Genomic DNA, 24,543 nt, shown 5'->3' on the forward strand with positions numbered 1-24,543 from the left:
GAAAATTAGCTAATAGGCAACCAGTTTTGTTAATAACAATGAAAAAGATAATAGTTATATAATGAAAGCCAAGCTCGAGTAGTGTCCTTAATGCTTGCTCTTTAACCACATTCAAAGCCCTCTCCATGTTCTCTACCCCATTACTTTTCTGAAAGCTCTCATCACTTCCCGCTACTTCTACTACGCCAACCATTACTGCACCCATGTCTGGAATCCGTAACTTCAGTTGTGAAGGATTGTGTATCTTTGACTTGATGGGGGCTCTGGTGGCGTTTGTGAATCCGAGGATAATTTTTGTTTTCGTCTGTGGTGGTCCGGCGTAGTTGGCTCAGGGAAAAGGACGGGTCAAATTCGGGGCCTTATAATATGCGAGAACATTTGAAGAATGATCATAATTAGCTTGTATCCTTGGGCTCTGGACCATGCTCATCCACTGCCACCTGTTGACATGTCTCAGTTCAAATCTGTCATTCACATCAACATGGCCATGTGGTGCACAAGGACCTCAAATTGTTACTGCTGGTTCGTCTGTTCTAAATTCCGGATTTGGATCCGAAGATTCAATCGTATAATGACAAAAAAAAAAAAAAAAAAGAAGGTTAATTGTATTGCACCATAATCTATGAGACGAAGAAAAATAAAAAATAAAAAATCTGTATTTATTACATTATCACATGATCATATACTCTTCTTCTTTTAGTTTATGTGATCACGAGGTAAACATGTGAATATAAGATTAAATATGACAAATTTAGAAAAAATTTAATAGGATAGCAGTTCACAACCAATTAAATTGTTATGAATTTGATTGTTCAAAATTAAAATAAGGATAAACCAACAAACAATATATCATCTTTACTTTTTTTAAGGATCCACCTGTTAAAAGTAATTTCAATTATTGTTGCTAGCCGGCATAATCTTTACTTTTTACAATATTACAATGAGTCCATCAAACTTCTTACATAATATAATTTGGGGCAGGAGAATCCCAAGCTTTATCAATCAAGCAAATTCACACATACCATGTGTAGTTTTTTTTTTTAATACATAAGAACGAAATAATAAATTACAACAACAAAGAGTAGGGCAACCCAAACAAAAAGCCCATAAATCACCAAAACAGATCGGGTTAAAAAAAAAAAAAAAGGATGATACATCAAATGAATGACGCGAGCCTATAGTTTCTTGACACGAAAAAACCATGTTTAGTTTTCATTTGTTATTTTTGAAGACTATCTTTTCTTTTCTTTTCTTTTTTCGTTGGTAGTAAGCCCACTCAAAGGCCACAAGCCCAGCTGAGTTTCAATCTTAGTTGGGCTTAAACGGACCCCCAGGCTCTGCCCAGCCTCCACCAAAACAAGATAACTACCACGTGGCGTGAAGCTAAGGTCCATGTTGGATTGACGGGCAACACGGTCAGCTATAACACCTGCCCAGAAATCCTCCACAACACCACAATTTCTTATGACTTTGAAGTTCCTTCACATTTATCCTTGAGCCATCATCATGTCCAGCTTCACTCACACGACCACTCCCCTCCAACCCCAACTCACCAAACCCCGTCGGAAAAGAAGCACACTCCCAAGAGCTGAAGCCTCGTTTCCGGGAGAAGAAAATGTGTCGACCCATCGACGACAATTTGTGACGACTTTATTTGCCACTACTTCAATGGCGGCGCTAGGTCTGCAAGGAACCCCACAAGCACTGGCCCAGAATTGGGGCACGCGTTCATTCATAAGGGAGCGGTTTTTTGAGCCCGGGTTGTCGCCGGAAGACGCGGTGGCGAGGATCAGGCAAACTGCCGAGGGGCTGCATAGCATTAGGGAAATGTTGGAGACCATGTCTTGGAGATATGTCATTTTTTACATTCGGCTGAAGCAGGCTTATCTTTCTCAGGATCTGAAAAACGCCATCACTACGTTGCCCGAAGGCCGCCGAAACGATTATGTTAAGACCGCAAACGAGTTGGTAGATAACATGCTTGAGGTAATGCCTAGCCCATTGGAAAATTTGACTCTGCTTCTCAACGTTATATTTGGTTAGACTAATTTTGGTGGACATATTTATTTACTTTTGAAAACAAAATGTTCATATATATTTCTAACAAATGATATTGATTTATTTTTCAGCTTGACTATTATGTTCGCACGCCAAAAGTCTATGAATCGTATCTATACTACGAGAAGACATTGAAATCAATAGATGATCTTGTGGCATTATTTGTTTAGTGTATATTTGTCTACATGCTTTAATGGAAGCATGGCTGCAATTTCTCAATCAAAGATTTCCGGCCAATACAAGGTGATTAAAAGATCTTCAATGACTTCTGCTAAACTCTTCGCAGTATTTGTTGTTGTTGTTGTTGTTTTTTTCTTTCTTTTTCATGTAAAATGCAGATTGAAGGAATTATATGACAGCCTAAATCATGTTATGTGAAGGGAAATGTTGGAAGATTTGGAAAAAAGCACTTCTATAAACATCAAAAGACTCAAACAAACACCAATAAAATACATAGATGCAACTTGTGCATGCTTATATATATATATATATATATGCATATAACTGTCATGATAGATGATCATGAGGGTCGAGATATTGCTACAGCTAAGGTAATAATTAGGAGAATGAATAGGAGTATTCCTCCAAAAGAGCCAATTAGAGATCCAGAAATGCGGTCACAGAAGGAATTGAATTGTTGGCAAAATGAAGACCAGTTGGCACTTGCATTGCCGTTGTGTGCCAAGTAGACTATAGCTGCCGCTGCAGAAGCTCCAGCAGTGAGAAGAGCCATCATTACCTTAACCAAATTTGAATATATTATACTTCAAATAGAAATATACTTATTCTAAAAGCTTAATTAAGCTAATAAGAATGGGTAAATTTAAACATTTAATTTATATTCTAACAAATAGTTCTTAACTTGCTAATTAATAGTTGAGTATCATAATTACCGTGTCAAAGATGAGCAAGATGATCCTAGTATTTTTTGCCGCACTCCTGATGATGTGGAAGATAGATAAGGGAAGAGAAAGACCAAGGTAGGCACATACAATCGAATTCGCGATCACAAAGAACCTGTTGATCAATATTATAGATCACCACTCGTGTAACGTTAACTTTGATGATCTCAAAACATATCTAACAGGTTTATTTATTATAAGAAAAAAAAATTATGAAGTGTACGTATCATGCATGCATGGTGACAATTAAATTACTTACGTGAAGGTGGGAATATCGTTGTACTGGGCAGTAAATTGGAGAAACTGTGTGAAAAATGGAAGTGTTTGGTCGGTTGTAGCCATTGCCACCGCACTTGCTAGCGTTCCAGCAGCTGCAAGAAGTCGAAGAATGAAGTCCATTATAGACAGCCCTCTTCTATTCATCACCCTTCGTACTGTTGAGGTTGAATGCTTGGAATGAGGTTCATCACCAGCAGCCTCAAGTGCTCCTTCCTTCATTTTCTTCGGATGATGATGCTATGATCAGCTGAAACTACTGTTTGGCAAAGCTTATATATATATATATATATATATATATATATAAGGGAGACGTGCATGCCTTTATATATATATAGTTTATACCACGAAAGCAGGTTTGGAGTTTCTAAAAGAATCCACCACTTAGAAACAATCAAAGTGGGATAGGTTGGGCAACTTCAAGTGGGCTGGGTCTTGCTTCTGTGAGCAGGCCAAATTTCATTCTGTGATTGGGTTCCTGATTTTACCTATACGTAAACTTAGGATGGAGCTTTTGTATTATATCAATAATCCCAAAACCCTATTTACCTGCTCATTGTTGCTTTATCTTGTGGATATTTTAAACAAATATGGGCTTCTTTTTTTTTTCTTTTTTTTTTTTAATTCAAAAAGTGTACATAGGCTAGGTAGACCAATTGTAGCTATCTTACCTGGGCGTGACTATAGTAGCACCTACTCGTTGAAAGCCGTACAAAAGGGGCCTAGATGGTGAGAACCGTAAGCGCTTCCTCAAGTCTGACTGAGCCATAACCTAACCCAACCCCACCAAAGCGTCAATGAGAATCTAAGGCAACTAATACTAATCAGACATATGTGAAAATTCTCCATTGCAAAACTTCAAACTCATGTTCTAATACATACTCTGACTGCTTAAAAATTTTCTTGAGTCATTGAACCACCACCCTTGATGGTAAGTATCCTAGGCTTTGATGTTTGGAACACCATGCAATACGTTTCTTTCACGCGAATTGGATAAGGCTCAAGCTTTTGCCTATAAGTGTAGCCCTAAAGAATTCAAATATTATATCTATATGGGCCCTCGTCCTATACTCTAGTAAGGCATGCTATGAATAGTAACAAGTGGTCTTTACATATTTGGTACGACTGTCCAATGCCCTTAAATTAATTAAAAAAAAAAAAAAAAACTGTCAGCTGTATAAATGCTCGCATTTTTTGTATGCGATCGAGGTCAAGTTGTGAAATGTGTAGGTTGGAATGAGCAATTAACCAATCAAGACTATCCCAGGATACTACCTGTTTTTTTTTTTTTTTTTTTCTCATCCATAAAACCCTTTACAGCATTTTCAGTGTATCCTTTAAATGCTTCCTAATACCATTAAATTTGCAGGACTCATCTAAGTGAAAGTAGATCAAATGGTTTTTTTTTTATTTTTTTTATTTTTTAAGTATGGAGAAAATGGGGAAGAAAAAAATATGAGTAAATGCTCTAGCATTTTTTAATAAAAAATTGTAAAGATTAGGCATTAGTTAAAATTTAACGAAATTTACAAAAATACTCGCACCAGAATCTTTGCAATTTTTTATTTAAGAAAATATGGGTATTTTTAAAATATTTAATAAAAAATCTTAATAGAGGTAACATTACAAAAAAATTAAAAGTTAGACAGTTTTTAAACTTCAACTAATAATTTCAAAATAATTTTGTAAAATTTTTTCAAATAATTAATTACAGACACCACCAGAGTTTGGCATGGAAAAGTTAAAAGAAGAAAAGGATCTTCTCGCATAACGATGAATTGAGTATAGAATAAGGGGGAAATTTTTTTTTTAACAAAATAGGTAATGGAAAAAGGGTACGAATTAACCAAAGTTGTATCTGGTACGCGCATAACGCGGGCCAATGCAACTGCTTTCCAACGAATGTGACTTTCCAATGAATTCTACGGCCCGGCCTACAATTTTAAAATAGCCTTCATCAAAACATTTTATCCTAATCGAACAAGAAATTAACTAAAACAAAGATTAGTGGTTTCATGGGTTTTGAGGTGGCCGCTACTAACAATCGGACCCAAGTTTAATGGTGGTTGCATCAAATGTGATTGCAACTATTTTAAGTTTTTAAGAATGGCTCAGTCATTTTGAATCGTTCATTTAGAATGATGGCTCAAATAAGGTATTACATTCCATGCAATACTTAGGGTAATTACAGAATTATATAAGTCTACAATTTTAAAGAATTAGACAATTCATTCGGAATCAACGATTTGGATTTCGCCACCTAAAACAATCATAGGTTTACCCATTTGGGTTTGGTAACACTTTGTTTTGCTTCTATATAACGTGCAAAATGTTACTTTTCTACCCTAAAATTTATTTACTTCCACAAACTTTGAGCTTAATTTGCCAATTTGGTTGAATTTTCTTCGTCAAGTACTAAAAAAACAACATAGTCACCCATCACCATTACTTGTATCTTATGCCGATAGGAGTATATGGATATCAGGATTCCCTTCAGTTCAAATGAATTGGAGAATATTTAGTTAGTTACAGTAGAAGGGTATTTTTGTCTTTTCACTTTTTGAGATAGCAAAAATACTTATCCACTATAACTAACTAGATATTCTCATATTCTAGAGAGGATTTTAATTCCATATATAGAAGCCTAAATGAAATAAAAATTGAGTAATTAATTGTCATAAGGATCTTTATGTCCATTCTATATATATATTGTAACAAACCCAAATTCACCATATCCAACTGCCATGATCTTCAAGCATTAAACCCAGCCCCCTCAATCAACTCCAACTTCCATTAGTGTCAAGCTAGAAAACCCCCTCTTCTTCTTCTTCTTTCTCTCTCTCTCTCTCTCTCTCTCTCTCTCTCTCAAAGATCATTTTAAAATGAAAAACAAAGAATAAGGGGAAAATGGGTAAAAAGATGATGAGATCTTCACTTATCAAATGGAGTTTGATTTGTTGGGAATAGTGAGTGGAAAGAGGGAAGGAAGATAATGTAGATAGAGAGATGGAATTGAAACTAAAAACATATATAAGAGTAAGACACATGAATTTTCACGTGTAAATGACACTTCGCAAAAGCACATATTGTAGAACAATGCACTTGGACCAAATCATTGAGAGAAATATGGTAAAGAGAGAACTTACTTGGTAGCTGCAACATCGATAATTTGTACATCTCCTAATCGCTAGTAAACCTCTTCCACAGCATGTGAAGTGATCATGGCTATTGCCACTATCGATCATCATAATCATAGATCTAGCATGTGAATAGGAGATAAACATGTAGCCAAAGATAACTTGCCGATCCATTAATTGTAATATATAGAAAGAATCCGGACCATCATAGATGTATGTATGTATGTATATATGTATCAAAGATGATATAAGAAATATTTAAGCATATCGGCAAGTCATCCTTGGCTGCAGCGCATTACCTCCCATCCTCCACATGTAAGACCATGGATGAATAATACGATAAACACCAACCTGGCCTGTACTTCAAGATCAAATCCCCCATAGGCCATAGACATGTCTCTGTAAGCGTTTGTCATGTGGGCTATTTGTGGAAGTGGGCTGAAGAAGAAGAAGAAGAAGAAGAAGAAGAATGGAAAAGTGTGTTGTTCTAGCTATAGCTAGTAGAGAGTGGAAAAGTTGCACTCTGCACACCTACCATGGTTGAGGCGTTGAACCAAATAGGCAACTCTTTTCCTCTCTCTTTCATCAGGGACGAAAGTCAGAGAAATTTTTATGTATTTCAAGGGGTCATGGGTTTGGATTCGGATTCCACAGTTGCATATAAGACCTTTTAAGAATAGCTTTTAAACGCCACATTATAAAGTTGACTTTAAAAATTATAATTAAATTAAAATTAACTAATTATTTATCTCAAATTCAATAATAATTATAATTTGACCAAACCCTCAATCCCTCAATCCCTTTGGTCAATTAAATGGTTCGATGATCCCAAACCGACCACAAAGAATTAGGTAAGAAAAAGTGTAGAATTAATTGGTGAGGAGATGGGCATTAATTGGTGACGTAATGGGAATGGCAGTAGTGGATATGGGTATGGGCTATTGGCGGGAATGACATGGGCCGGGGCTGCTTTTTGGTGATTGGTACCAAATTCCATCATGATGAAATAGAAAAGCGAGCTTATCTTCAGAAGCATTTTCATAAAAAAGTGTTTGTAATTTGTAACTCTTTCTTCCATCTTCAAATCATCAAATCATTTTGATTCAAAATCAATACCTTATTTTGCAAAACATATTTTTCTACTTGCCAAAACCACCCACGAAGTATTTTCAAGAGTGCTAGGTAGAATAAGGATTTTGCACTCGAAGGGATCACATTAACTGCCTGTTTGGTTTAATAGTTTTAAAGTATGCCGCTCGAAAAAAAAAATAATGATTTCAAAATAGAGTTAATAAAAAGTAGAAACACAATTTTTTTTTTCTTTTTAAATGCAATTAATCTTTTGATAAAATTGACTAACACAAGACTAGATCAAAGACTACAAAATTCGAAAAAATGAGTTTTTTAAACTTTTTTTTAAAAAATAAATTAATTAATTAAAACGAAGACGAACATTGTGAAAAGTGAAGATGAGTGATGAGATTTGTATCATTTGTCAACCAAGGGATGCGTGGTGTGTGTCTAGAATTGATGGTCGTGTATTTATTTGTTAAGAGAAACTTCACTTTAGACTCCTGAACTATCGCGTGTTTTGAGAAAACTCCTTCAAAATTCAAAAACTCTTAATTTACATCCACGAACATTCAGTTTCAATCATTTTACTCCCTCCATTAGTTTTAGGCTTTTAGCTGTTAAATTCTAACGGAAATGTATAAAAAGACCAAATTACCTTTCAATTTTGTTTTTTATAAAAAAATAAATAAATAAATAAATTGAAGTAAATTTGAAATTTTATGAAAAACTCGGGGGTATAAATGTCATTTTGTCACTTTTAATGTTTAAAATCTGACGGAGGGTAGTCAATTGAATCAAATTAAAAGTTTTAGAAGTTAAATTGAGAGTTTTTGAAATTTAAGATAGTCTTCTCAAAACGCGCAATAGTTTAGGGGTCTAAAGTGAAGTTTTCCCTATTAAGAGCCCCTACTATCAGGTCTATCCTGATAACACTCATTTTTCAGCCTTCAATTACTATGTAACATATCATTAATTTAAGAGAAATGCAAAAAATAAAAGTGAGAACAATCACACTAAATCAGAGAAAAAAAAAACCGTAATCAACAAGACCCACGCCATAGTGGGTCTGGCCGTTAGTGAATGCCTCAAACCCCTGCTGCCGTGACCTGCCTCAAAACCCATTTCTAATGTCTCAAAACCTATTTTTAATGTAATGCCACAAAACCCGTTTCTATTGCCTCAAAATCTGTTTTTAATGCCCCAAAACCTGTTTTTAATACCTCAAAACCTGTTTCTAATGCCCCAACACCCGTTTCTAATGCCCCAAAACCCGTTTCTAATGCGTCAAAACCCTTTTTTAATGCCTAAAAACTTATTTTTAGATTCGAAACTAAAACCTAGACGTGGAAGGTTAATCATTTTAGAGATTTTATCATCCTAAAATTTAGTGTATTTTGGTCCAACTTATTTTTGTACACTTTTTATATTTTTACTTATATATCGATTATTGATTGGAGGATGTAAAAATGATGTTATCATAATAGTCATGATAAAAAGTTTTCTCTTCCCTATTTGTTTTTATAATTCGTGGCTGAAGCTTAGAAATACAGGCCCGGTCCAGCTCTTCAAGCCGATACTCTATTACAGAACCCACTCAATCTCCAAGCCCATGAGTCATGACCACCCTTACCCAACGCTCAAAGATTTTCTGCGTGCTGCGTAGCCTCCAATCTGATTCACTCTGATCGGACGGTGAATTCGGGTAGGAGCCCCCATTTCTCCATCAGCTTCTCAGTCGATCCGATCAGGTTTGAACCATCCTTCATCTCTGTCCCCTTTCTTTATTCACCTACTGCCATGCTTTAACGACCTTCGTGTTCGTCAATATCAATATCGAAATTCATTGTTATCTAAAGAAATTTGCAGCCCATTATAGATTATCAGCTTTGCTCATCTGGGTCTTCTTTCGTTTGGGTTTTTATTTGTGATTTTGCGTGAAATGGGCAATGATTTGAATGCATGAAAACTACCTGGTAATTTCTTATGATTAATCTTCTGTTCACTGCCCAAGTCGTTTTTCTTAATTAAGGACCATTAACGGTAGCTCTGACCAGTTCCACAGATCAATTAAGAATCTATGTGCTCTCATACATAAGTTGCTTACTCAATTGACTTGTGCATGAATTGGTTATGACAATTTATTGAAGTTTCGTTTAGGAACCGATCAGGGTGTACATGATAAATAACCATCGTAATAAATCAATTGGAAGATGATTAGGATAAGCCAACTTATAGAATAAAGTGCATAAATATGACATTTTACATTTTCAGGCGGAGATAGGGAACAGTTGCAATTGGTAGTCAGAACATTTATGGAAGCAATCATAAGTGCAATGTATTGACATTCAACTAGAAAGGGTAAAATATTGAGGAGATTGAGATCTTAGAGTTAGATGGATAAAGAGGAAGTCTGCTTCTTGAGTGTCCTGTATAAATTCGGTTATATTAATTAAGCCATAAAATACCTTTTAAGGTGATAATAGAGATCATACTTCAAGTGTCAAAAATCCCTGTATAGAATGTACAAAAAAACATGTTCTGAGTTTAGTTTCTGTGAGGATGCTATGCTGAGATGAAATAGTGGGCAAGCAAAAATGGCAAAAATGGAAGTGAGTTTATAAGAACAGTTGTATAATGTGTTGTTACTACTGTAATTTTTGTGATTTCATACACAAATGAACTAATTCATGTTTATAGCGCATTACAGGGCTGTATCTGTGTAATTTTGCTGACATATCACTCATGTTTGTGACTTTATTATATTTATTGGCAACATGAATGGACTCATTTCATCTGCAGTGTAATTGCTGTGCATTCTCTCTCTTCTATTTGGACAGTGCACCGAAAGCCTGCACTTGACAAGTATAAAACCTTGTCTCTCATTTGTGAAAGATGTAAAATCATTTGTTCATGAGCACTGTTGTCAACCATGCAGAAAGCAGAAAATGTCAGGCACAAATATTGAGGATGTAAAGGAGCAGGAGCCTACTGATAATACTCTTAACAATCAAATTGATGTTGACAGTTCTTTGGAAGACCCTAAAGCTTTGGATCAAAATGATGAGAATCCCATGCCTTCACCCCAGCAGGAGGTATAGTGCTGCATCTTCGTTTTACAGTTTGGTTAGTTCATGTAAGTATAAGGACTTTTTAAATAGTAAGGATAGTGGACTATAAAGACTAAGACCTGTAAAAACTTCTGGCCTCCTGCTCTGCTATTTATACTGAAGTATCTCATGAAATCCTGAAGAAATTCTTTGGCCGAATTTTCGAAACAGTTCTTGGTTTCCCCGCAAGCCACAGACCCAGAAAATAATATAAAATTAGTAGAAGCAATGCGGTTTACTTCCCAAGAATTGTAAAGTGGTGTGCATAAAATGTCTGTTTATATGGATAGAATAAGTTTTTTTTTATAGAATTTCTTGTTATTGTCCATGGTCATCATGTGTCTCATATGGATTTATTCAGTAGAATCATTGTCTACTATTCTGCCTTCTGCAGGAGGAAATTATCAAGAAGAAGTATGGGGGACTATTACCTAGGAAGCCTCCACTGATATCCAAGGTGAATGTTTTTTCTTTTTCATCCTTTCTCTCTCTCTGAGGACATTTATTCAGTTCAAGTTTTACCAAGTGAAAATCACCACAAATAAATGTCATTTTATGCCAGGATCATGAACGTGCTTTTTTTGATTCTGCTGATTGGGCATTGGGAAAGGTACTCATTTTGACTGCTTTAGAACTCTATAACTCTGAATTTTAATATTGACTGCGTGATTTCTTGTTTAAATGCCTAATGTCTTGTCCCACCTCTTTGACTTGTTGAACAGCAAGGAGCACAAAAGCCCAAAGGACCCCTTGAAGCACTCCGCCCAAAGTTGCAGGTATTTGCTGTTAAGGCTGTCTGGTTTTTCTACTTCATGTTTTAGACAAAACCATCAACACATTAATTTTATAGTTTATTCGTTACATGCTATGCAGAAAAGAAAAGAAAAGAAGCAATTGCATGGTCTTGTTTATTACAGTTTTAAATTGTATATATGGAGCTGCTTAGGATTAATGTCATTGATAATCCTATCTATAAACCAAGACATTTAAAATTGGAAAAGAGACCGTTTCTACACGGGTCGATCATATGGGTTGGACAAAGAAATTGCCACATCTGGTTCCAGACAACTTGGGGGTATGGTAAAAGGATGATCTATGCCCATGTGCTCATATGGGAAGTTAAAGCTCTATCAGTTAGCTTTGTTATTGCTAGTTTTCATGATTTAAACTACCAGTCGGTTTGTTTGTGTTGGTGCCTCCTGTGAATGAGTAATGCTATATATCCCCCCTCCCCTCATTCCCCTTATGTCTATGTGGCGTGGTCTTCCATAACATTTGGTTCATTGATTTTTTGGTTGGGAGAGACCATGCAACATAGGTATTGGGGGGATGGGAGGGTGATGTATAGCATTGAATATGTCACTAAGCATTTCACTTTGATAAAGGCTGGGACAAGCAATGTTGTCCTCAACAGTGACCAACCTTCTGCTCCTGCGATATTTGTTGTCAACTCCCTCAAAAAGGGTAACAAAGAAGAAGAAAATAAACAAACAAAAAGTAACCAGTTAATTCACTGCAACATAAAGTTAATATCAAAGCCTATACATCTAAGGATGCCTTTGTTTTTTTTTGTGTGTATTTTATTATTCCATTTGCAGTACTAACAATGCTCTTTCTTTTTCATTGTTTTTTCTTGTCTTTATTATGGTCATCAGCCCACGCCACACCAGCAAGTTCGTTCAAGGCGCTCAGCTTATGCTCCTGCAGATGATGGTGGTGATTCTGGTGAAGGTATGTGCAACAGATGATCTATGTCCTAGTGCACAACCACTGAAATCCACCTAGTATTTGCAAGAACCATGTTTGAGCTCCCATTTTGCCTCTTGTTTTTAACAGTTGATGACGGCAACGACATCACAATTTCTTCAGAGGACCAGAGCTGCACGTTAGACGGTGGCAACAATAGCAATATCGCTTCCGATGGTGGTGGGAACAATAAAAGTACTGCTTCGGAGCATCAGAGCTGCCATGAGTAGCTGTCTATGTGCTACACTCAAAACAGAACATGTTTATGTAAAGTTTGAAGCTGATGATCGGCCCCCTTTTAAGGTGCTTAACCCAATAAGCAAAACTTTGCAAATTTTGGCGTAAATTGTAACGAGCCAACGAAATATTCGAGTACGTAGAAGGCATACACCACCAGTAACAATTCCTTTTTTCTTTTTTCCCCCAACTCAATTTCATAGATATCACAAGGAGGAGATGGGAATTGGCATACCAAATTGACAAGAAAGTGCTCAATGAGCCAAGTTCAAAAGCAAGGAGATGGCCAAATCTAATTAGTATCTCTAATTACCTACTAATACGTGTCAGCAAGTATAGCATTATTTAAGAGTGTAAGTAATTAAATTGTAATAAGTCAAAATTTTCGACTAATTATATTTTTTTACCGATTATAAACAGTCAATAGTAAAAGCAACACTCAGACAGCTATCCCGTGGTTGTATCCCTTCCCTTCTCCAATTTGAGTTAAAAAAAAAAAAAAAACACACTATCCCCTGGTTGACTTAGGTTGAGTGATTAAGGAAGAAGAACGAACCCCTGAAACCTTAAAAAGGAGACAAAAATGGTCGTTTACTCGTCGCCTGCAGCGTCGTTCGTTTTCTTCAACCTCCCCAGCAGTACTCGATGCTGCTCTTCTAACATTAAACTTCCACCTGCCAAAATCACACCCTTTTGTTGCGCTGACTTGAAGTACGATAATTCGTCTCCAGCACGGGTCAACCCAGAATCACCAAAGAGAAGCAACGGTGAGCAACTTGCACCGGACTCAACTTGCTCCAGCATATTATGCTCCTGCACAAGAAGGCGTTTCACTGAAGCTGCGGCAGCGACGGCTTTGTTCCCAATATGCCCCTCCAACGCCTCGAATTTACAGTCCGATTATATGGTACGACTACTCTGTGTCTCAATTGTTTCCAAAATGTTATGCTTCCAATTTGATTTACGCTAGCATAAGCTTAACTGCTGTATCAATGGCGGTAGTTCACAACTGAAGTTTGTATGTGTAGACTGTGCTGAAAAAGGTTCACCCTCCGAGACCAGATTGGTACGAGGAGTTATACGCATCGGTTATGGATACAAGCATGAAGTCCTATGAAGCCGAGGTTAGTATCAATTGGTTTGGTGTTTGTTATTAACTAGTTCTTCTCGTTTCGAGTGTACACCTCCTTGGCTGCAATTTTGTGAAATCTTCTGTGTGGTTCGGTAAGATTGCAGGTTACAAGTCGCAATTGTTCAGTAATTTGAAGGGGAAGGCTCATAAGGTGTTGGAGATTGGCATTGGCACAGGCCCTAATCTCAAGTATTATGCCGGTGACGCTGATGTCCAGGTGTTTGGTGTGGATCCCAATGGAAAGATGGAAAAGTATGCACACGCAGCAGCAGTGGCTGCTGGCCTGCCGCTTGCAAAATTTGAATTTATACAAGCAGTAAGAATGCTTCCCTGGCGTTACTTTTTCCTAAAACTTTTTATGATGGTGGTATTCTCTGCATGGAAATTGTACTGCAACCTGGTTATATTTTTGCCTTGAAACTATCAATGCGAGAAAAGCACCCAAATGATTGGAAAACATTTTGATGTTTCTTAGACCTTTAAGTTGATGGATCGATGGGGAAGATCCAATGGCAATTGTTTCCAATTTCAACAATTGGATTGATCATTGATGGCCTGTGATTTGTATCTTAAGCAATTGAAACATCTTCTAGTGATGTGCACTTTATCAGTCACATATGCATATGTAGTTAAAATTGCAACTGGATTCAGATGTTGCTTTTATTGCTTTTTCCCCTTGGTTATATCTGGTTGTGAACTACGAAGTTGTTCTTTAGATTTTGAAAATGCTCATATTATCCAGGTTGGGGAGGCTATACCATTGAGTGATGCTTCTGTTGATGCAGTTGTTGGAACACTTGTATTGTGTTCTGTTAAAGATGTTGATATGACACTGAAAGGTATTTAACCATCTAGCCGTTAAAAATTACATTATATTTTTAGGCATTTGAAGCTATAAATCCGTCCATTCTGAAATGGAGCATCACCAACATTCATGCTTACATTTAATGCTACTTGAAAACAGATTGAATGATTTACTTTCAAAATGCACATCTGGGAGTCGTTTGTGTTATAACTTGGATAGATTTTATGATTCTAAATAATTGAAAGTTTTCATTTTTATCATTGGACTCAGAGGTGAAGAGGGTGCTGAAACCCGGTGGGTTTTACCTTTTTGTGGAACACGTGGCTGCAAAAGGTATTGAGCTGAACTTCTTGATTCACAGGCAAGAAAGAAAGCTGTATCCATTAATTGAATGGGAAATTTTTTAATGATTTTTTTTTTTTTTTCCTTTCTGTTATGGTTGTTGTTGTGATGCAGATGGAACAATTCTTAGATTATTACAGAGTGTTCTTGATCCTCTCCAACAGACAGTCTCTGATGGGTGTCACCTTACCAGGGAAACAGGAATGCATATATCTGAAGCTGGGTTTTCAGGCGTTGAGCTTAGCATGGCTTTCTTGTCTAATGCCTACTTTGTAAACCCCCACGTATATGGGATAGCTTGTAAGTAACACCAAGAGTAGGGCATCGATGTTCTCAATTGCAGTGAGCCCTGCTGCTCACCTACTTTTGATGTGAGAGTACTAGAGAACCATTGACACATGGGGTTCCTTTCGTCTGTCTGTAAATGTTGCAGAAGTAATATGGAGATAAATTAAAAGTTGTATTAGCGTAGGATTCTATTAAATGAAGATCAGATTTTATTTAAAGATTAATTTATATTAGTTTTATTATCAGTATTTTAATACTAGATTTATCATTAGTTTGAATATTACTTATCTCATCAATTTGTAAGTCTATGTAAAGACCCATTAATGTTAATAAAAGGCATCAGAGAAGTCTATTCCCGAATGAAAATTTGAAGGAGGTCCAAGTTCCTTCTAAGAACCCATCCAATTTATCTCGTTACAAACTGGTATAAAGGCTAATCCTTATTTAATAGAATTCTTGTAGTAGGCTCATGATAGAATGATTTGGGAAGCTGAATTAGATAACTTAAACCCATTGGTAAATAATTTTTTCAAGTATTATAATTTGCTCGATTTTTTTTTTTTTTTTTTTAAATGTATTTCAAGAGTTTAATGGTACAATCTGATCAAACCTGTAATCAAAATTGTAATAAAAGTTGTAATACTCCAAATATATATTTCATCATTGAATAGCACTACTATTTGACTTCAACTTCCACCCCATTTAGAAATCGAGAGGGGGGCCTTCGGGCTGGGGGGATAAAAAAAGAAAAATCTAAAATAACTTTTGATTGAAACTTTTAATTATTATCTAATGAAGTTGGGGAACAAAATCCTCACTATTTCAAATGAATTATATTTGAAAGGTATTTTTGTATTTTCACTTTTTGAAGGGACAAAAATATTTTTTTACTATACCTAATTGAATATTATCCAGTTCATTTGAAATTGAGATGATCCTAATTTTGAAGTTAGGAGGTCTATATTAGTGGTCATGTTCAAAATGAATGCCAACTAACATCTAACAATTATAATTGAGACAATGATTAAAAATGGTGTCATAAAGTGGTGGATTTCCATGATAATTATACACTATAATATGAGTAGTAGTTAGGTCTAATAACAATGGGGAGTTGGTAAATTTGTTCCCCTCTGAGTTATTGGATCTTATTATATTCAATTTCAATCTCGTATTTTATTTTATAGTGATTAACATAGCACAAAGGAATATTATTATTTGTTTGCTAGTGGAGGTTTAACATACTAATGATTGCAATTTTCTTATTTGTGATTTGTGACCCCATAAAGCATCATCCTTGGGAGTTGTGGGTAGGAATTGGGACATTCAGAAAAATATCTAATAAATTAATTCCATTTCTTGCCTTCTTTAATCGTATTTTTAAGTGTTAACAAAAAAAAAAAAAAAAAAGGGGAAACTTTACTTACTCCCCTTATACTTTTGTGCTTTTTGCAGACACCCTCCCATTGTTCAAATCCTCTCACTTTGGTGTATCAAACTTTCGTTTCCTTTCAAATACCCTCCTATCGTTAGCTTTTGCAGTTAAAAAGACCTTTCTACCCCTAAATGTTTTTTTAAAAAAATTATTTTTTAATAAAAAATAAGGGCACGATTGTTATTTTCCACCCTTTCCGTTAGGATTTAACAGAAAATCCTAACGGAAGGGGCAAAGTGAAAGGAAACGAAAGTTGGATATATCAAAGTGAGAGGTTTTGAACAATGAGGGGTTGTCTGCAAAAAGCGTGAAAGTATAGGGGGGTAAGTGAAGTTCCCCCCCCCAAAAAAAAAAAAAAAAAAAAAAAGGTTAAATTCACTTTACCCCCTGAAGTTTTAGGAGATTTTCAATTCAAACTCCAATATTTAAAAATTTGCAATGTATCCCCCTAATGTTTCAAAAATTTTCAATTCAGACCCTTCGTTACTAATTTTCGTATAATTTGACGGAAATCATCCCACGTGCGTCTTACGTGGGATTTTGATGCACTCTATTCCAATTTTACCCTCATTAAAACCTATGAAATTACGTAATTAGCCTCAATTTCATAGGTTTTAATGAGGGTATTTAGGTTTTAATGAGGGTAATTACGTAATTTCATAGGTTTTAATGAGAGCAAAATTGGAATAGATGGAATCAAAATCCCACATGAGACGCACGTGAGATGATTTCTGTCCAATTAGACGGAAATTAGTAACAAAGAGTTTGAATTGAAAATTTTTAAAACATTAAGAGGGTATATTGCAAATTTCTAAACATTGGGGTTCGAATTGAAAATTTTCTGAAACTTCAGGACGATAAAGTTAATTTTCCCCCTTTTTTTTTTCAAAGTAATATAAAAGAAAACTTTATGTAATGAATATTTAAATTACAGTTAAGTTTGGAAGTTGGTTATCCATGCGCTTTGAATTGGGAATTTTAATGAAAACTAATTATTAAAAATATGAATTAATTCGAACCTCAATGTTTAAAAATTGGTAATGTACCATCTTAATATTTCAAAAATTTTCAATTTAGACCCTCCGTTACTAATTTTCGTCTAATTGGACGGAAATTATCCCACGTGCGTCTCACGTGAGATTTTGATTCATTCTATTCAAATTTTGCCCTCATTAAAACTTATAAAATTTAGGCTAATTACGTAATTTCATAGGTTTTAATAAGGGTAAAATTGAAATAGAGGACATCAAAACCCCACACGAGACGTACGTGGGATGATTTTCGTCTAATTAGACTGAAATTAGTAACGGATGGTCTGAATTGAAAATTTTTGAAACAATAAGGGGTAACATTGCTAATTTTTAAATATTGAGGTTTGAATTGAAAAACCTTGAGACTTCAAGGGGTAAAGTGAATTTAACCCAAAAAAATTAAACCGGTTAAATTGATATGTATTTTTAATAAAGCATGTGATTATGGTATGCATCTTTTAAATATATGTGAGAATTTAATGCTCTTAAAATATATGTGAATTTAATAAATTAGTTATTCATAAAAAAAAAATTACATGTTTTCTTCATTAAAAAAAAAAAGTTAAAAAATTCAATTTAGGAAAAAAAAAAAAAAAGTTTAAACTAAAAAATAATAGGATAAAATTCACTTAACCTCCTCAAACTACCACCTCAATGACAATCTACCCTCCAAACTATCAATTACGACAATTTACCTCCCAAACTACCAAAACAATGACAATGTATTCCCTAATGTTAGCAAAATGACAAAATTACCCCTATAAAATTTTCAATAAGACAAAAATACTATTAAAATTTGAAAAAAAAATTAAAATTTAGTATTTTTATTTTTATTTTAGCAAGGGTAATTTCATCATTTTTTTAAAATTGGGGGTACATTGTCATTATTTTGGTATTTTTGAGGGTAAATTATCGCAATTGATAGTTTAGTGATAGATTATCAGTGAAATAGTAGTTTGAGGGAGTTAAATAGATTTTACTCAAAGTAATATATAGTTGAAGGGGTTAGAGGGGATGCAGAAGAAAAATGGAGGACCTGAGTGCAAAAAGGGCGTGAAGTAATCCAAGTAAAGTGATCTCCCTCTCTCCGATAAATTAGGGTTTTGGGTTTCCACTTTTCATTTAATGCTCCGACGAAATCCAGTCGGCACGCTGAGCATTTACCCCTGTGGCGTTCTTCCTCCTTGTCTCTCCTCAACCTCCACTCGTAAGCTTTCTCTCTCTCATGTTTTTTTTTTTTTTTTTTTCATGCATATCAGTGGGTTCTCACTGCGCTTAGTTTTCAGTAATCTACTGGTTTTGGTGTTGCTCCGCAATGGTTCTTCGCTAAACTCTGACCCTTATGAGTTCCAATTATGTGCACTCTGTCGTGGTTTCTCTTTCTTTTTTTGTTCAATTTTGTTTCCTTTTTGTTTGTTTTTTGTTTTACTCTGAAAAATGTGTTGTTTAAGAGCTTAGCTAGTGGATTATTTGGTGTGACTCGTGCATTTTTGTGTCTAATTTTCAATTCGATTACTCTCTCTATCTTCTTGGTCGGGAATATGACAAATGCGGTGTTATGAGGTTGTTGGTGATGGAAGCTTAGAGTAGCAAAGGTTATTGGAGTTCCTCTATCTTGGAGAGGAGAAAAAAAAAACCTTCTGATTCTAGTCACGAAACTTTCTTGTTCTCAGACATTTTAAACAATTGTATTTTACGTGTTATGATTTTAACATGGTTTTGCACACGGAAATTATCATATAAATTCATGGTTCTGTACCTGTGGGCGTTAAGCAATTTGACTCGGATTAAGTGCACTTATTGCATGAGGTCAATCATACTGAGAATAGGATAAAATTTATGGAGTTTATGTTTCTTCTAAGCTATTTTATTTTGTTGGTGCGTTAAAGTAAGTGTTTCATCCCTTGAATTTCACATGGTCCCTTGTTCTACAAAAAAGTTTCGTTTTGGTCTATCTTCCTACACCTTCTAATGGAGTGATGAAATTCGATGACGTAATGGTTTTTTTAGTGATGTGGTCTAATTTCAGAAGTAGAAAGTGCCACAGCAGGAAATTATGTCAATCTAGTAGATGGTGCAAGGGAGAAAAGACCAAAATGAAACTCTTTGAAAAACAAAAGGACCGATTGACATTCAGAATTTTCAACGTGTGGACTTAAAACATATTATTTGACCATTGTTGGTGGTTGTTGGTATTTGGTTTATTGTGTAGATTATAATGTCTGATTGATTTGTTATCTTTTCATGATAGGCTTTGTGCTATGGCGCTAATGAGACTTTGAAGGGAATCTGATTTCTGGAACATGGTTAGGGTTTTGGTGGATTATGTAGCGTGTGTTGGTAATATTCATGAGCAAATGTTAATCAAACTTGGACAAAGGAAAGTGAGCATGAATACTCTTATGTATTGTATCATGTGATTTTGATGAGTGAGATGAGATGGGGCATAAGCTAATATGCATAAGTTGGAAATGTCTATTTTCAGTAACTGATGTAAATATTTAGCTGTTGGTTGCTGAATTTATAAAGTTTGAAAGCAAACAGAACATTTTGGTGAGTTTTATAGAAAATAGCTAAAACGGGGTCGCTTTGTTGTGTGGCTGCAAGGCCACATGGATCAAATACAGCCAGTAGGGACTGGTCAATGGGTCCCCATGAACCTTACTGGCGGACTAATACAAGCTTTTCGCCACCCCCATCAAGATGGGATTTTCGATTTCAATCTGAAGGGTTACCATATGGTTCACAAGAAGGTAGTCAATTGTATGGGTCTTCAACATCAACAAACAGTAAAGAAAGTCGGAGCTGGGTGAGAGGCAACTGTCTCTATAACCATCAATACTCTGCATCTGATGGTACTGGGTTGTTTTTAAGTAGTCCATCTGATCTTTCTCAGGGTCCTCAGTGGACACCTCCTGCAGTACAGGAAATCAGTGTTGATGATTATGAAACTGTAACAAGAAGAGGTAATACAGTCGTCAATGAACTCGTTTAATGTTTACTTATAAATGTTCACTTATAATGATGTACTTATGTTTTATATTTGAGAAGGGTGGTAATAATGTCTCAAAAATAATATTCCTTTAAGCTTCATTTTCTGTTACTGATGTGACACTCGGGTGAATAGATTAAAAGAACAAATTGGCTTACCGCTGTTGTTTGTATTTACTGCTAAAGGGATTTGTTTTATTAGACATTTCTATTTTTTATTCATTTTTATGTTTGCTCTCAATTAGTAGGTAGTCTTAAACTTGGGGGGGTTTACTTTTATCTGGTTGATATATCAGGACACATGGACATGAGTCATATACATATATGAAGTATGTACATGCATATTCATGCCCTTGTATGATTGTGCAGGACAGTAACCTCTTTACCATAAAGGGGATGATAGCAACATCTTCAAAGTGATGTGATGAACTTCTCTAGTTGTACATTTGAAACTAAAATTGTCTTTACAGAAGCTCCTCGCTCGGTTTCCAGCAAGCGAGAAAACATTCATTTTCCATTTGAAGATGGAAAAAATTGGAACTATCTAAAAATGATGTTCTTATCCTGGACTAGGCAATGTTCCTTTTCTACATTTCTGGTCCATTGAAAATACCATCTTGGGCACATGGGCTATTCAATGGGGATTGTTTCTTGTGCAATGGACAAGATACAATTCACTGCTAGAATTTCTAGATGGTTGCCTTCTTCCTTTCCTATTATGTATTTCTAGGTGTAATGTTGGAGTGTAAATCTCGTATCATTTCACCTTTTCCTATTTATTAGAAATCTAAAAAATTGCTTCAGATATTTAGAAACAATGAGTTTATGTCTCTCACCTCTGATTTCCATTTTTGCACCATACTCGTCAAGATAGGCAGTGTCCATACTTAAGTGCTACATTTACAAGAGTTCTCTCTTCCTTCATCCTGCCTATGTTATATTAGCTTTACTTATCAGAATATCTTATTTTGGATTATTGCCTTTATTACAACATATTTTGATGTAAGATTTGAGATCGAGTCCAGATGCTGAGCAACCAAAAGGTCTCAAACAGTCAGCAAATTAGTTTATATAAGCAAATCATAAGAGTCTAGATCATTTAGACATCAACATTTTGAACTTGGAAAAACTGTTCCTCAGGGGGTGGGGGTAGAGAGAGTGAGGTTGCAGATTACCTACTTATAGAATATGCCAATGACCTTTAGCTCAAATGGCTCTTCTTCTTCCTAGAAGAATGGGACAGAGTGACACTGTTGGTCCATTAGGCGCTGACTTGCTAAATCCTCTGTTTTTTTTAGTTCAAACTATGTTTTTTAAATTTGTAAAGTTTTTTTCAATGGGGTTGATAAGCCATCCATGCTAAAAGTTTAGGTTTGGGTCTTTGGAGTCCTTGAATCAAGAAAATCTGCGCATGATACCTGCATTATTCTCTCTCTCCCTGAATTTGGTTGGCTTTCTTTTCTTCTCATCCTCCTTTCAGTACTTGCATATTCCGTTACAAATCAAGGTGGCCAGAATCCATCCACCATTGATCAAGTTTGAATGCTTTTACGCACATAAGGGAAGTTTGTATTCATTTTCCTTTGATGGTTACCTTTAAATTTTGGTTAGCCTAGAAATTATATTATTTCTGAGCTAGAGTATTAGCTTTTTAAATTAGAACCTTTCCCTCCAAAATTGACGGTGCAATACAGCAAATAGTAATCATACTAAAATAGGTAATATAAATATACCAATGGAAGGGCTAAGTGGAAAGTGGAGTACGAACCTTGTAGCTCTGTAGCTCCTGCTGCTTTTATGTAGAATTCCGAACTGTCGGAGCCCAAAATTGATTTTCTGTTGTATCATAGTCCAAGCTTGTGTTGTGGATATTGATTGCTGATTTCTCTTAACCCTCTACTATCAATTCTACTCTGAATGCCATCACATTGGTTAAAGTGTTGTGTTATTAATACTTCATCTAGCTTAGAACTATTGTGTAGACTCACTTTGCTTTTGGACAAGAGCAGACATAAGTTGTTTCATTCTATTTTTCGTATTTTATATGCCCATATGTTAATTAGAATCAAAACTTCACCATTTCTCTTCAAAATTCACCATGATGGTTCAATCTTCACTCTTCAGATGCTGTTATGTTTTAAGCAAAACAAAATCTCTCAGTTGTCACTCTTGCTTTGCTAGTATTGATATTGACTCTCTTTGCACCAAGTTTCCAACTGAATAGTTTTTTTTTTTTTTTCTTTCCCTTTGGCCTTCTTTTCTTGCTAGATCCAGCTACGGCGCCATTATCCTTTAGACCCACCATGGAGGTATAGTATTAAAATGACTCTCTCTGAGATTATAAAAATAGAAACTAAAAAGGAATATTTGGCAATTATTTGATATCTCTCTATAATCTAATTTCCTTAATGGAATGAAATATTTGCAGGGATCCTCAGAAAATCCTGATAGTGGTGGCTCGACTTCATCCCATTCAGACAGTAGCGAATCAGAGCCAACAGTCAAGTCACGCTTATCCTCTCACCGCAACTTCTCAAGTCGTCGTTCTTTCATGTCCAAACCTATACACCCATTGTCCTTTTCCGCTCAAACATATTCTAGAGAAGCTCCTGATTCAGTAGTTGCTGGGTTTTCAGAGTTTGAGACTGCCACTCCACAAAGAGATGCGCACCGATGGAGCAGTGCTAGCAGCAACACTGATTTTGCTGATGTTTCTGAGTCGTTTGAGTCTGAAATTTTCAGTTGGTCGTGCAACCATTCTGATGGTTTTAGGTGTGGCTTATGTGAGAAATATCTTTCACAAAGATCACCTTGGAGTTCTCGTAGGATTGTGAAAAGTGGAGATATGCCAGTGGCTGGGGTTCTTTCATGTCGTCATGTTTTTCATGCAGAATGTTTGGAGCAGACAACACCAAAGGCACGTAAGCATGATCCTCCTTGCCCTCTTTGTCTTAGATTGGAGGAGGACAACTGCCTCGAGCAACGGGGTCATTCAAGACTGAGGACTGGTTTCCCAAGGCTCAGACCATTTTGTGAGGATGGTCCGTCCAGGCCTTGGGGCTGTGCGCAGGTAGGAGATTGTGTTGAAGGAGCTTTGCATGCACCACCTCGCAATTCTATGTTCTTACTTAACCGAAATCGCATTAAAAAGAACCTGTCTTTGAGCAAGGAATTTCCAGGGAAGTTGAGAAAAAGTGGTCCGTATTCTTCACAGCAGTTGAGTGGAAAGTCAGTTGATCAGGGAGCGGATGGCTGCTCAAGGACAACAGCAGGACCAAGTACAAAGAGATGATGAAAGATTTGTAGATAAATGGTAACATGTAATTTATCTGTATAAGGGCTCCTCTTTTTCTTGATGTTTGCAATTGGCAGTGTCACTTTAGACGGATAGATATTACATTAATGAGATTGGATGACCCGATTAGGTGTATAGATTTGATTTTGTGCAAACAGCGGGTTGTCTGTTGGAAGTAGACAATTGTGTGTTTATGTTCAACTGCTGCACTTTATGTTTTGTTGTCAAATGAAAAGGGTAAAAATTCCTTGTTCTTGTTGCTGGAATCATGATGCTTTATCTCGAGGAATATTTATTGGAGATTGGTTCGAAATGATGAAATGTCATGTGTTGGAACGTGTCAAATGGTTGATTGGATTTGAATCATTTCCTTCCTTATTTTCACTCAAGTTGTCATGGGTGTGTCATGTGTGGACTGCATGACTGTTGTGTTGTCTGGTTGGTCCTGTGTCTGTGTGCAACAAAGTGCATGTTTGTATGTCCACTGCTTTGGAGTTGTTTCCTCTTGTCGGTTCAAATATCCGAGAGAGGAGTCCTGATTACTGAATGTCAGATCCTTCTCCTGCAATATGCCCCTAATTGGTCCAATCTCCACATTGACTGGGCTGCGTGTAAAATATGTGGGATCGTTTCAGCTTGCTCCAGAGCCCAGAGATCTTATTGGACTTAGGAAGAGGCTGGCTCTTAGGT

General features: G+C 35.9%; 5 protein-coding genes across 6 annotated transcripts; 4 read left to right on the plus strand and 1 right to left on the minus strand.

Moving 5' to 3' along the window:
* Positions 1-1,474: 1,474 nt before the first annotated feature.
* PNSL2 (PsbQ-like 2) lies at positions 1,475-2,439 on the plus strand. Its single transcript, XM_059591604.2, has 2 exons — positions 1,475-1,986; positions 2,130-2,439. Exons 1-2 carry the CDS (start codon positions 1,507-1,509, stop codon positions 2,226-2,228), a joined length of 579 nt encoding a protein of 192 aa, XP_059447587.1. The 5' UTR covers positions 1,475-1,506; the 3' UTR covers positions 2,229-2,439.
* A 107-nt stretch (positions 2,440-2,546) lies between these two features.
* Positions 2,547-3,789, minus strand: LOC132178997 (casparian strip membrane protein 1). Its single transcript, XM_059591602.2, has 3 exons — positions 3,220-3,789; positions 2,952-3,075; positions 2,547-2,797 (listed from the first exon to the last, which is right to left on the minus strand). Exons 1-3 carry the CDS (start codon positions 3,456-3,458, stop codon positions 2,579-2,581), a joined length of 582 nt encoding a protein of 193 aa, XP_059447585.1. The 5' UTR covers positions 3,459-3,789; the 3' UTR covers positions 2,547-2,578.
* A 5,267-nt stretch (positions 3,790-9,056) lies between these two features.
* On the plus strand, positions 9,057-12,675 carry LOC132180058 (uncharacterized). The gene is made up of 7 exons (XM_059592902.2): positions 9,057-9,195; positions 10,383-10,539; positions 10,949-11,011; positions 11,117-11,164; positions 11,277-11,330; positions 12,210-12,285; positions 12,391-12,675. The coding sequence occupies exons 2-7, from the start codon at positions 10,393-10,395 to the stop codon at positions 12,528-12,530; spliced, it is 528 nt and encodes a 175-aa protein (XP_059448885.2). The 5' UTR covers positions 9,057-9,195; positions 10,383-10,392; the 3' UTR covers positions 12,531-12,675.
* A 236-nt stretch (positions 12,676-12,911) lies between these two features.
* On the plus strand, positions 12,912-15,316 carry LOC132180057 (uncharacterized). Its single transcript, XM_059592901.2, has 6 exons — positions 12,912-13,444; positions 13,566-13,661; positions 13,767-13,985; positions 14,412-14,508; positions 14,745-14,807; positions 14,931-15,316. Exons 1-6 carry the CDS (start codon positions 13,121-13,123, stop codon positions 15,122-15,124), a joined length of 993 nt encoding a protein of 330 aa, XP_059448884.2. The 5' UTR covers positions 12,912-13,120; the 3' UTR covers positions 15,125-15,316.
* A 3,289-nt stretch (positions 15,317-18,605) lies between these two features.
* LOC132180056 (RING/U-box superfamily protein) lies at positions 18,606-24,108 on the plus strand. Of its 2 annotated transcripts, none has more exons than XM_059592899.2 (4): positions 18,606-18,774; positions 19,819-20,533; positions 22,827-22,867; positions 22,987-24,108. In XM_059592899.2, the coding sequence occupies exons 2-4, from the start codon at positions 20,212-20,214 to the stop codon at positions 23,848-23,850; spliced, it is 1,227 nt and encodes a 408-aa protein (XP_059448882.2). In that variant the 5' UTR covers positions 18,606-18,774; positions 19,819-20,211; the 3' UTR covers positions 23,851-24,108. The 2 variants fall into 2 exon arrangements, with proteins under 2 accessions (XP_059448882.2, XP_059448883.2); XM_059592900.2 differs by having other exon boundaries at positions 22,833-22,867.
* The last annotated feature ends 435 nt before the right edge of the window (positions 24,109-24,543 follow it).

Source organism: Corylus avellana, chromosome 4 (assembly GCF_965113065.1).
Source record: "Corylus avellana chromosome 4, dhCorAvel1.hap1.2, whole genome shotgun sequence".
NCBI lineage: Eukaryota > Viridiplantae > Streptophyta > Magnoliopsida > Fagales > Betulaceae > Corylus > Corylus avellana.

Bases quoted from the DNA above. Each gene is read 5' to 3' on its own strand.
- LOC132178997 (XM_059591602.2), bottom strand. From the start codon at position 3,458: ATGAAGGAAGGAGCACTTGAGGCTGCTGGTGATGAACCTCATTCCAAG. The intron at 3,076-3,219 runs GTAAGTAATTTA...ATTGATCAACAG, and splicing joins AACGATATTCCCACCTTCAC to GTTCTTTGTGATCGCGAATT. The intron at 2,798-2,951 runs GTAATTATGATA...AATTTGGTTAAG, and splicing joins TCTTGCTCATCTTTGACACG to GTAATGATGGCTCTTCTCAC.
- LOC132180057 (XM_059592901.2), top strand. From the start codon at position 13,121: ATGGTCGTTTACTCGTCGCCTGCAGCGTCGTTCGTTTTCTTCAACCTC. The intron at 13,445-13,565 runs GTACGACTACTC...TTGTATGTGTAG, and splicing joins ATTTACAGTCCGATTATATG to ACTGTGCTGAAAAAGGTTCA. The intron at 13,986-14,411 runs GTAAGAATGCTT...CATATTATCCAG, and splicing joins AATTTGAATTTATACAAGCA to GTTGGGGAGGCTATACCATT.
- LOC132180056 (XM_059592899.2), top strand. From the start codon at position 20,212: ATGGGTCCCCATGAACCTTACTGGCGGACTAATACAAGCTTTTCGCCA. The intron at 20,534-22,826 runs GTAATACAGTCG...TTTTCTTGCTAG, and splicing joins TGAAACTGTAACAAGAAGAG to ATCCAGCTACGGCGCCATTA. The intron at 22,868-22,986 runs GTATAGTATTAA...AAATATTTGCAG, and splicing joins CCTTTAGACCCACCATGGAG to GGATCCTCAGAAAATCCTGA.
- PNSL2 (XM_059591604.2), top strand. From the start codon at position 1,507: ATGTCCAGCTTCACTCACACGACCACTCCCCTCCAACCCCAACTCACC. The intron at 1,987-2,129 runs GTAATGCCTAGC...TTTATTTTTCAG, and splicing joins TGGTAGATAACATGCTTGAG to CTTGACTATTATGTTCGCAC.
- LOC132180058 (XM_059592902.2), top strand. From the start codon at position 10,393: ATGTCAGGCACAAATATTGAGGATGTAAAGGAGCAGGAGCCTACTGAT. The intron at 11,165-11,276 runs GTACTCATTTTG...CTTGTTGAACAG, and splicing joins CTGATTGGGCATTGGGAAAG to CAAGGAGCACAAAAGCCCAA. The intron at 12,286-12,390 runs GTATGTGCAACA...TGTTTTTAACAG, and splicing joins TGGTGGTGATTCTGGTGAAG to TTGATGACGGCAACGACATC.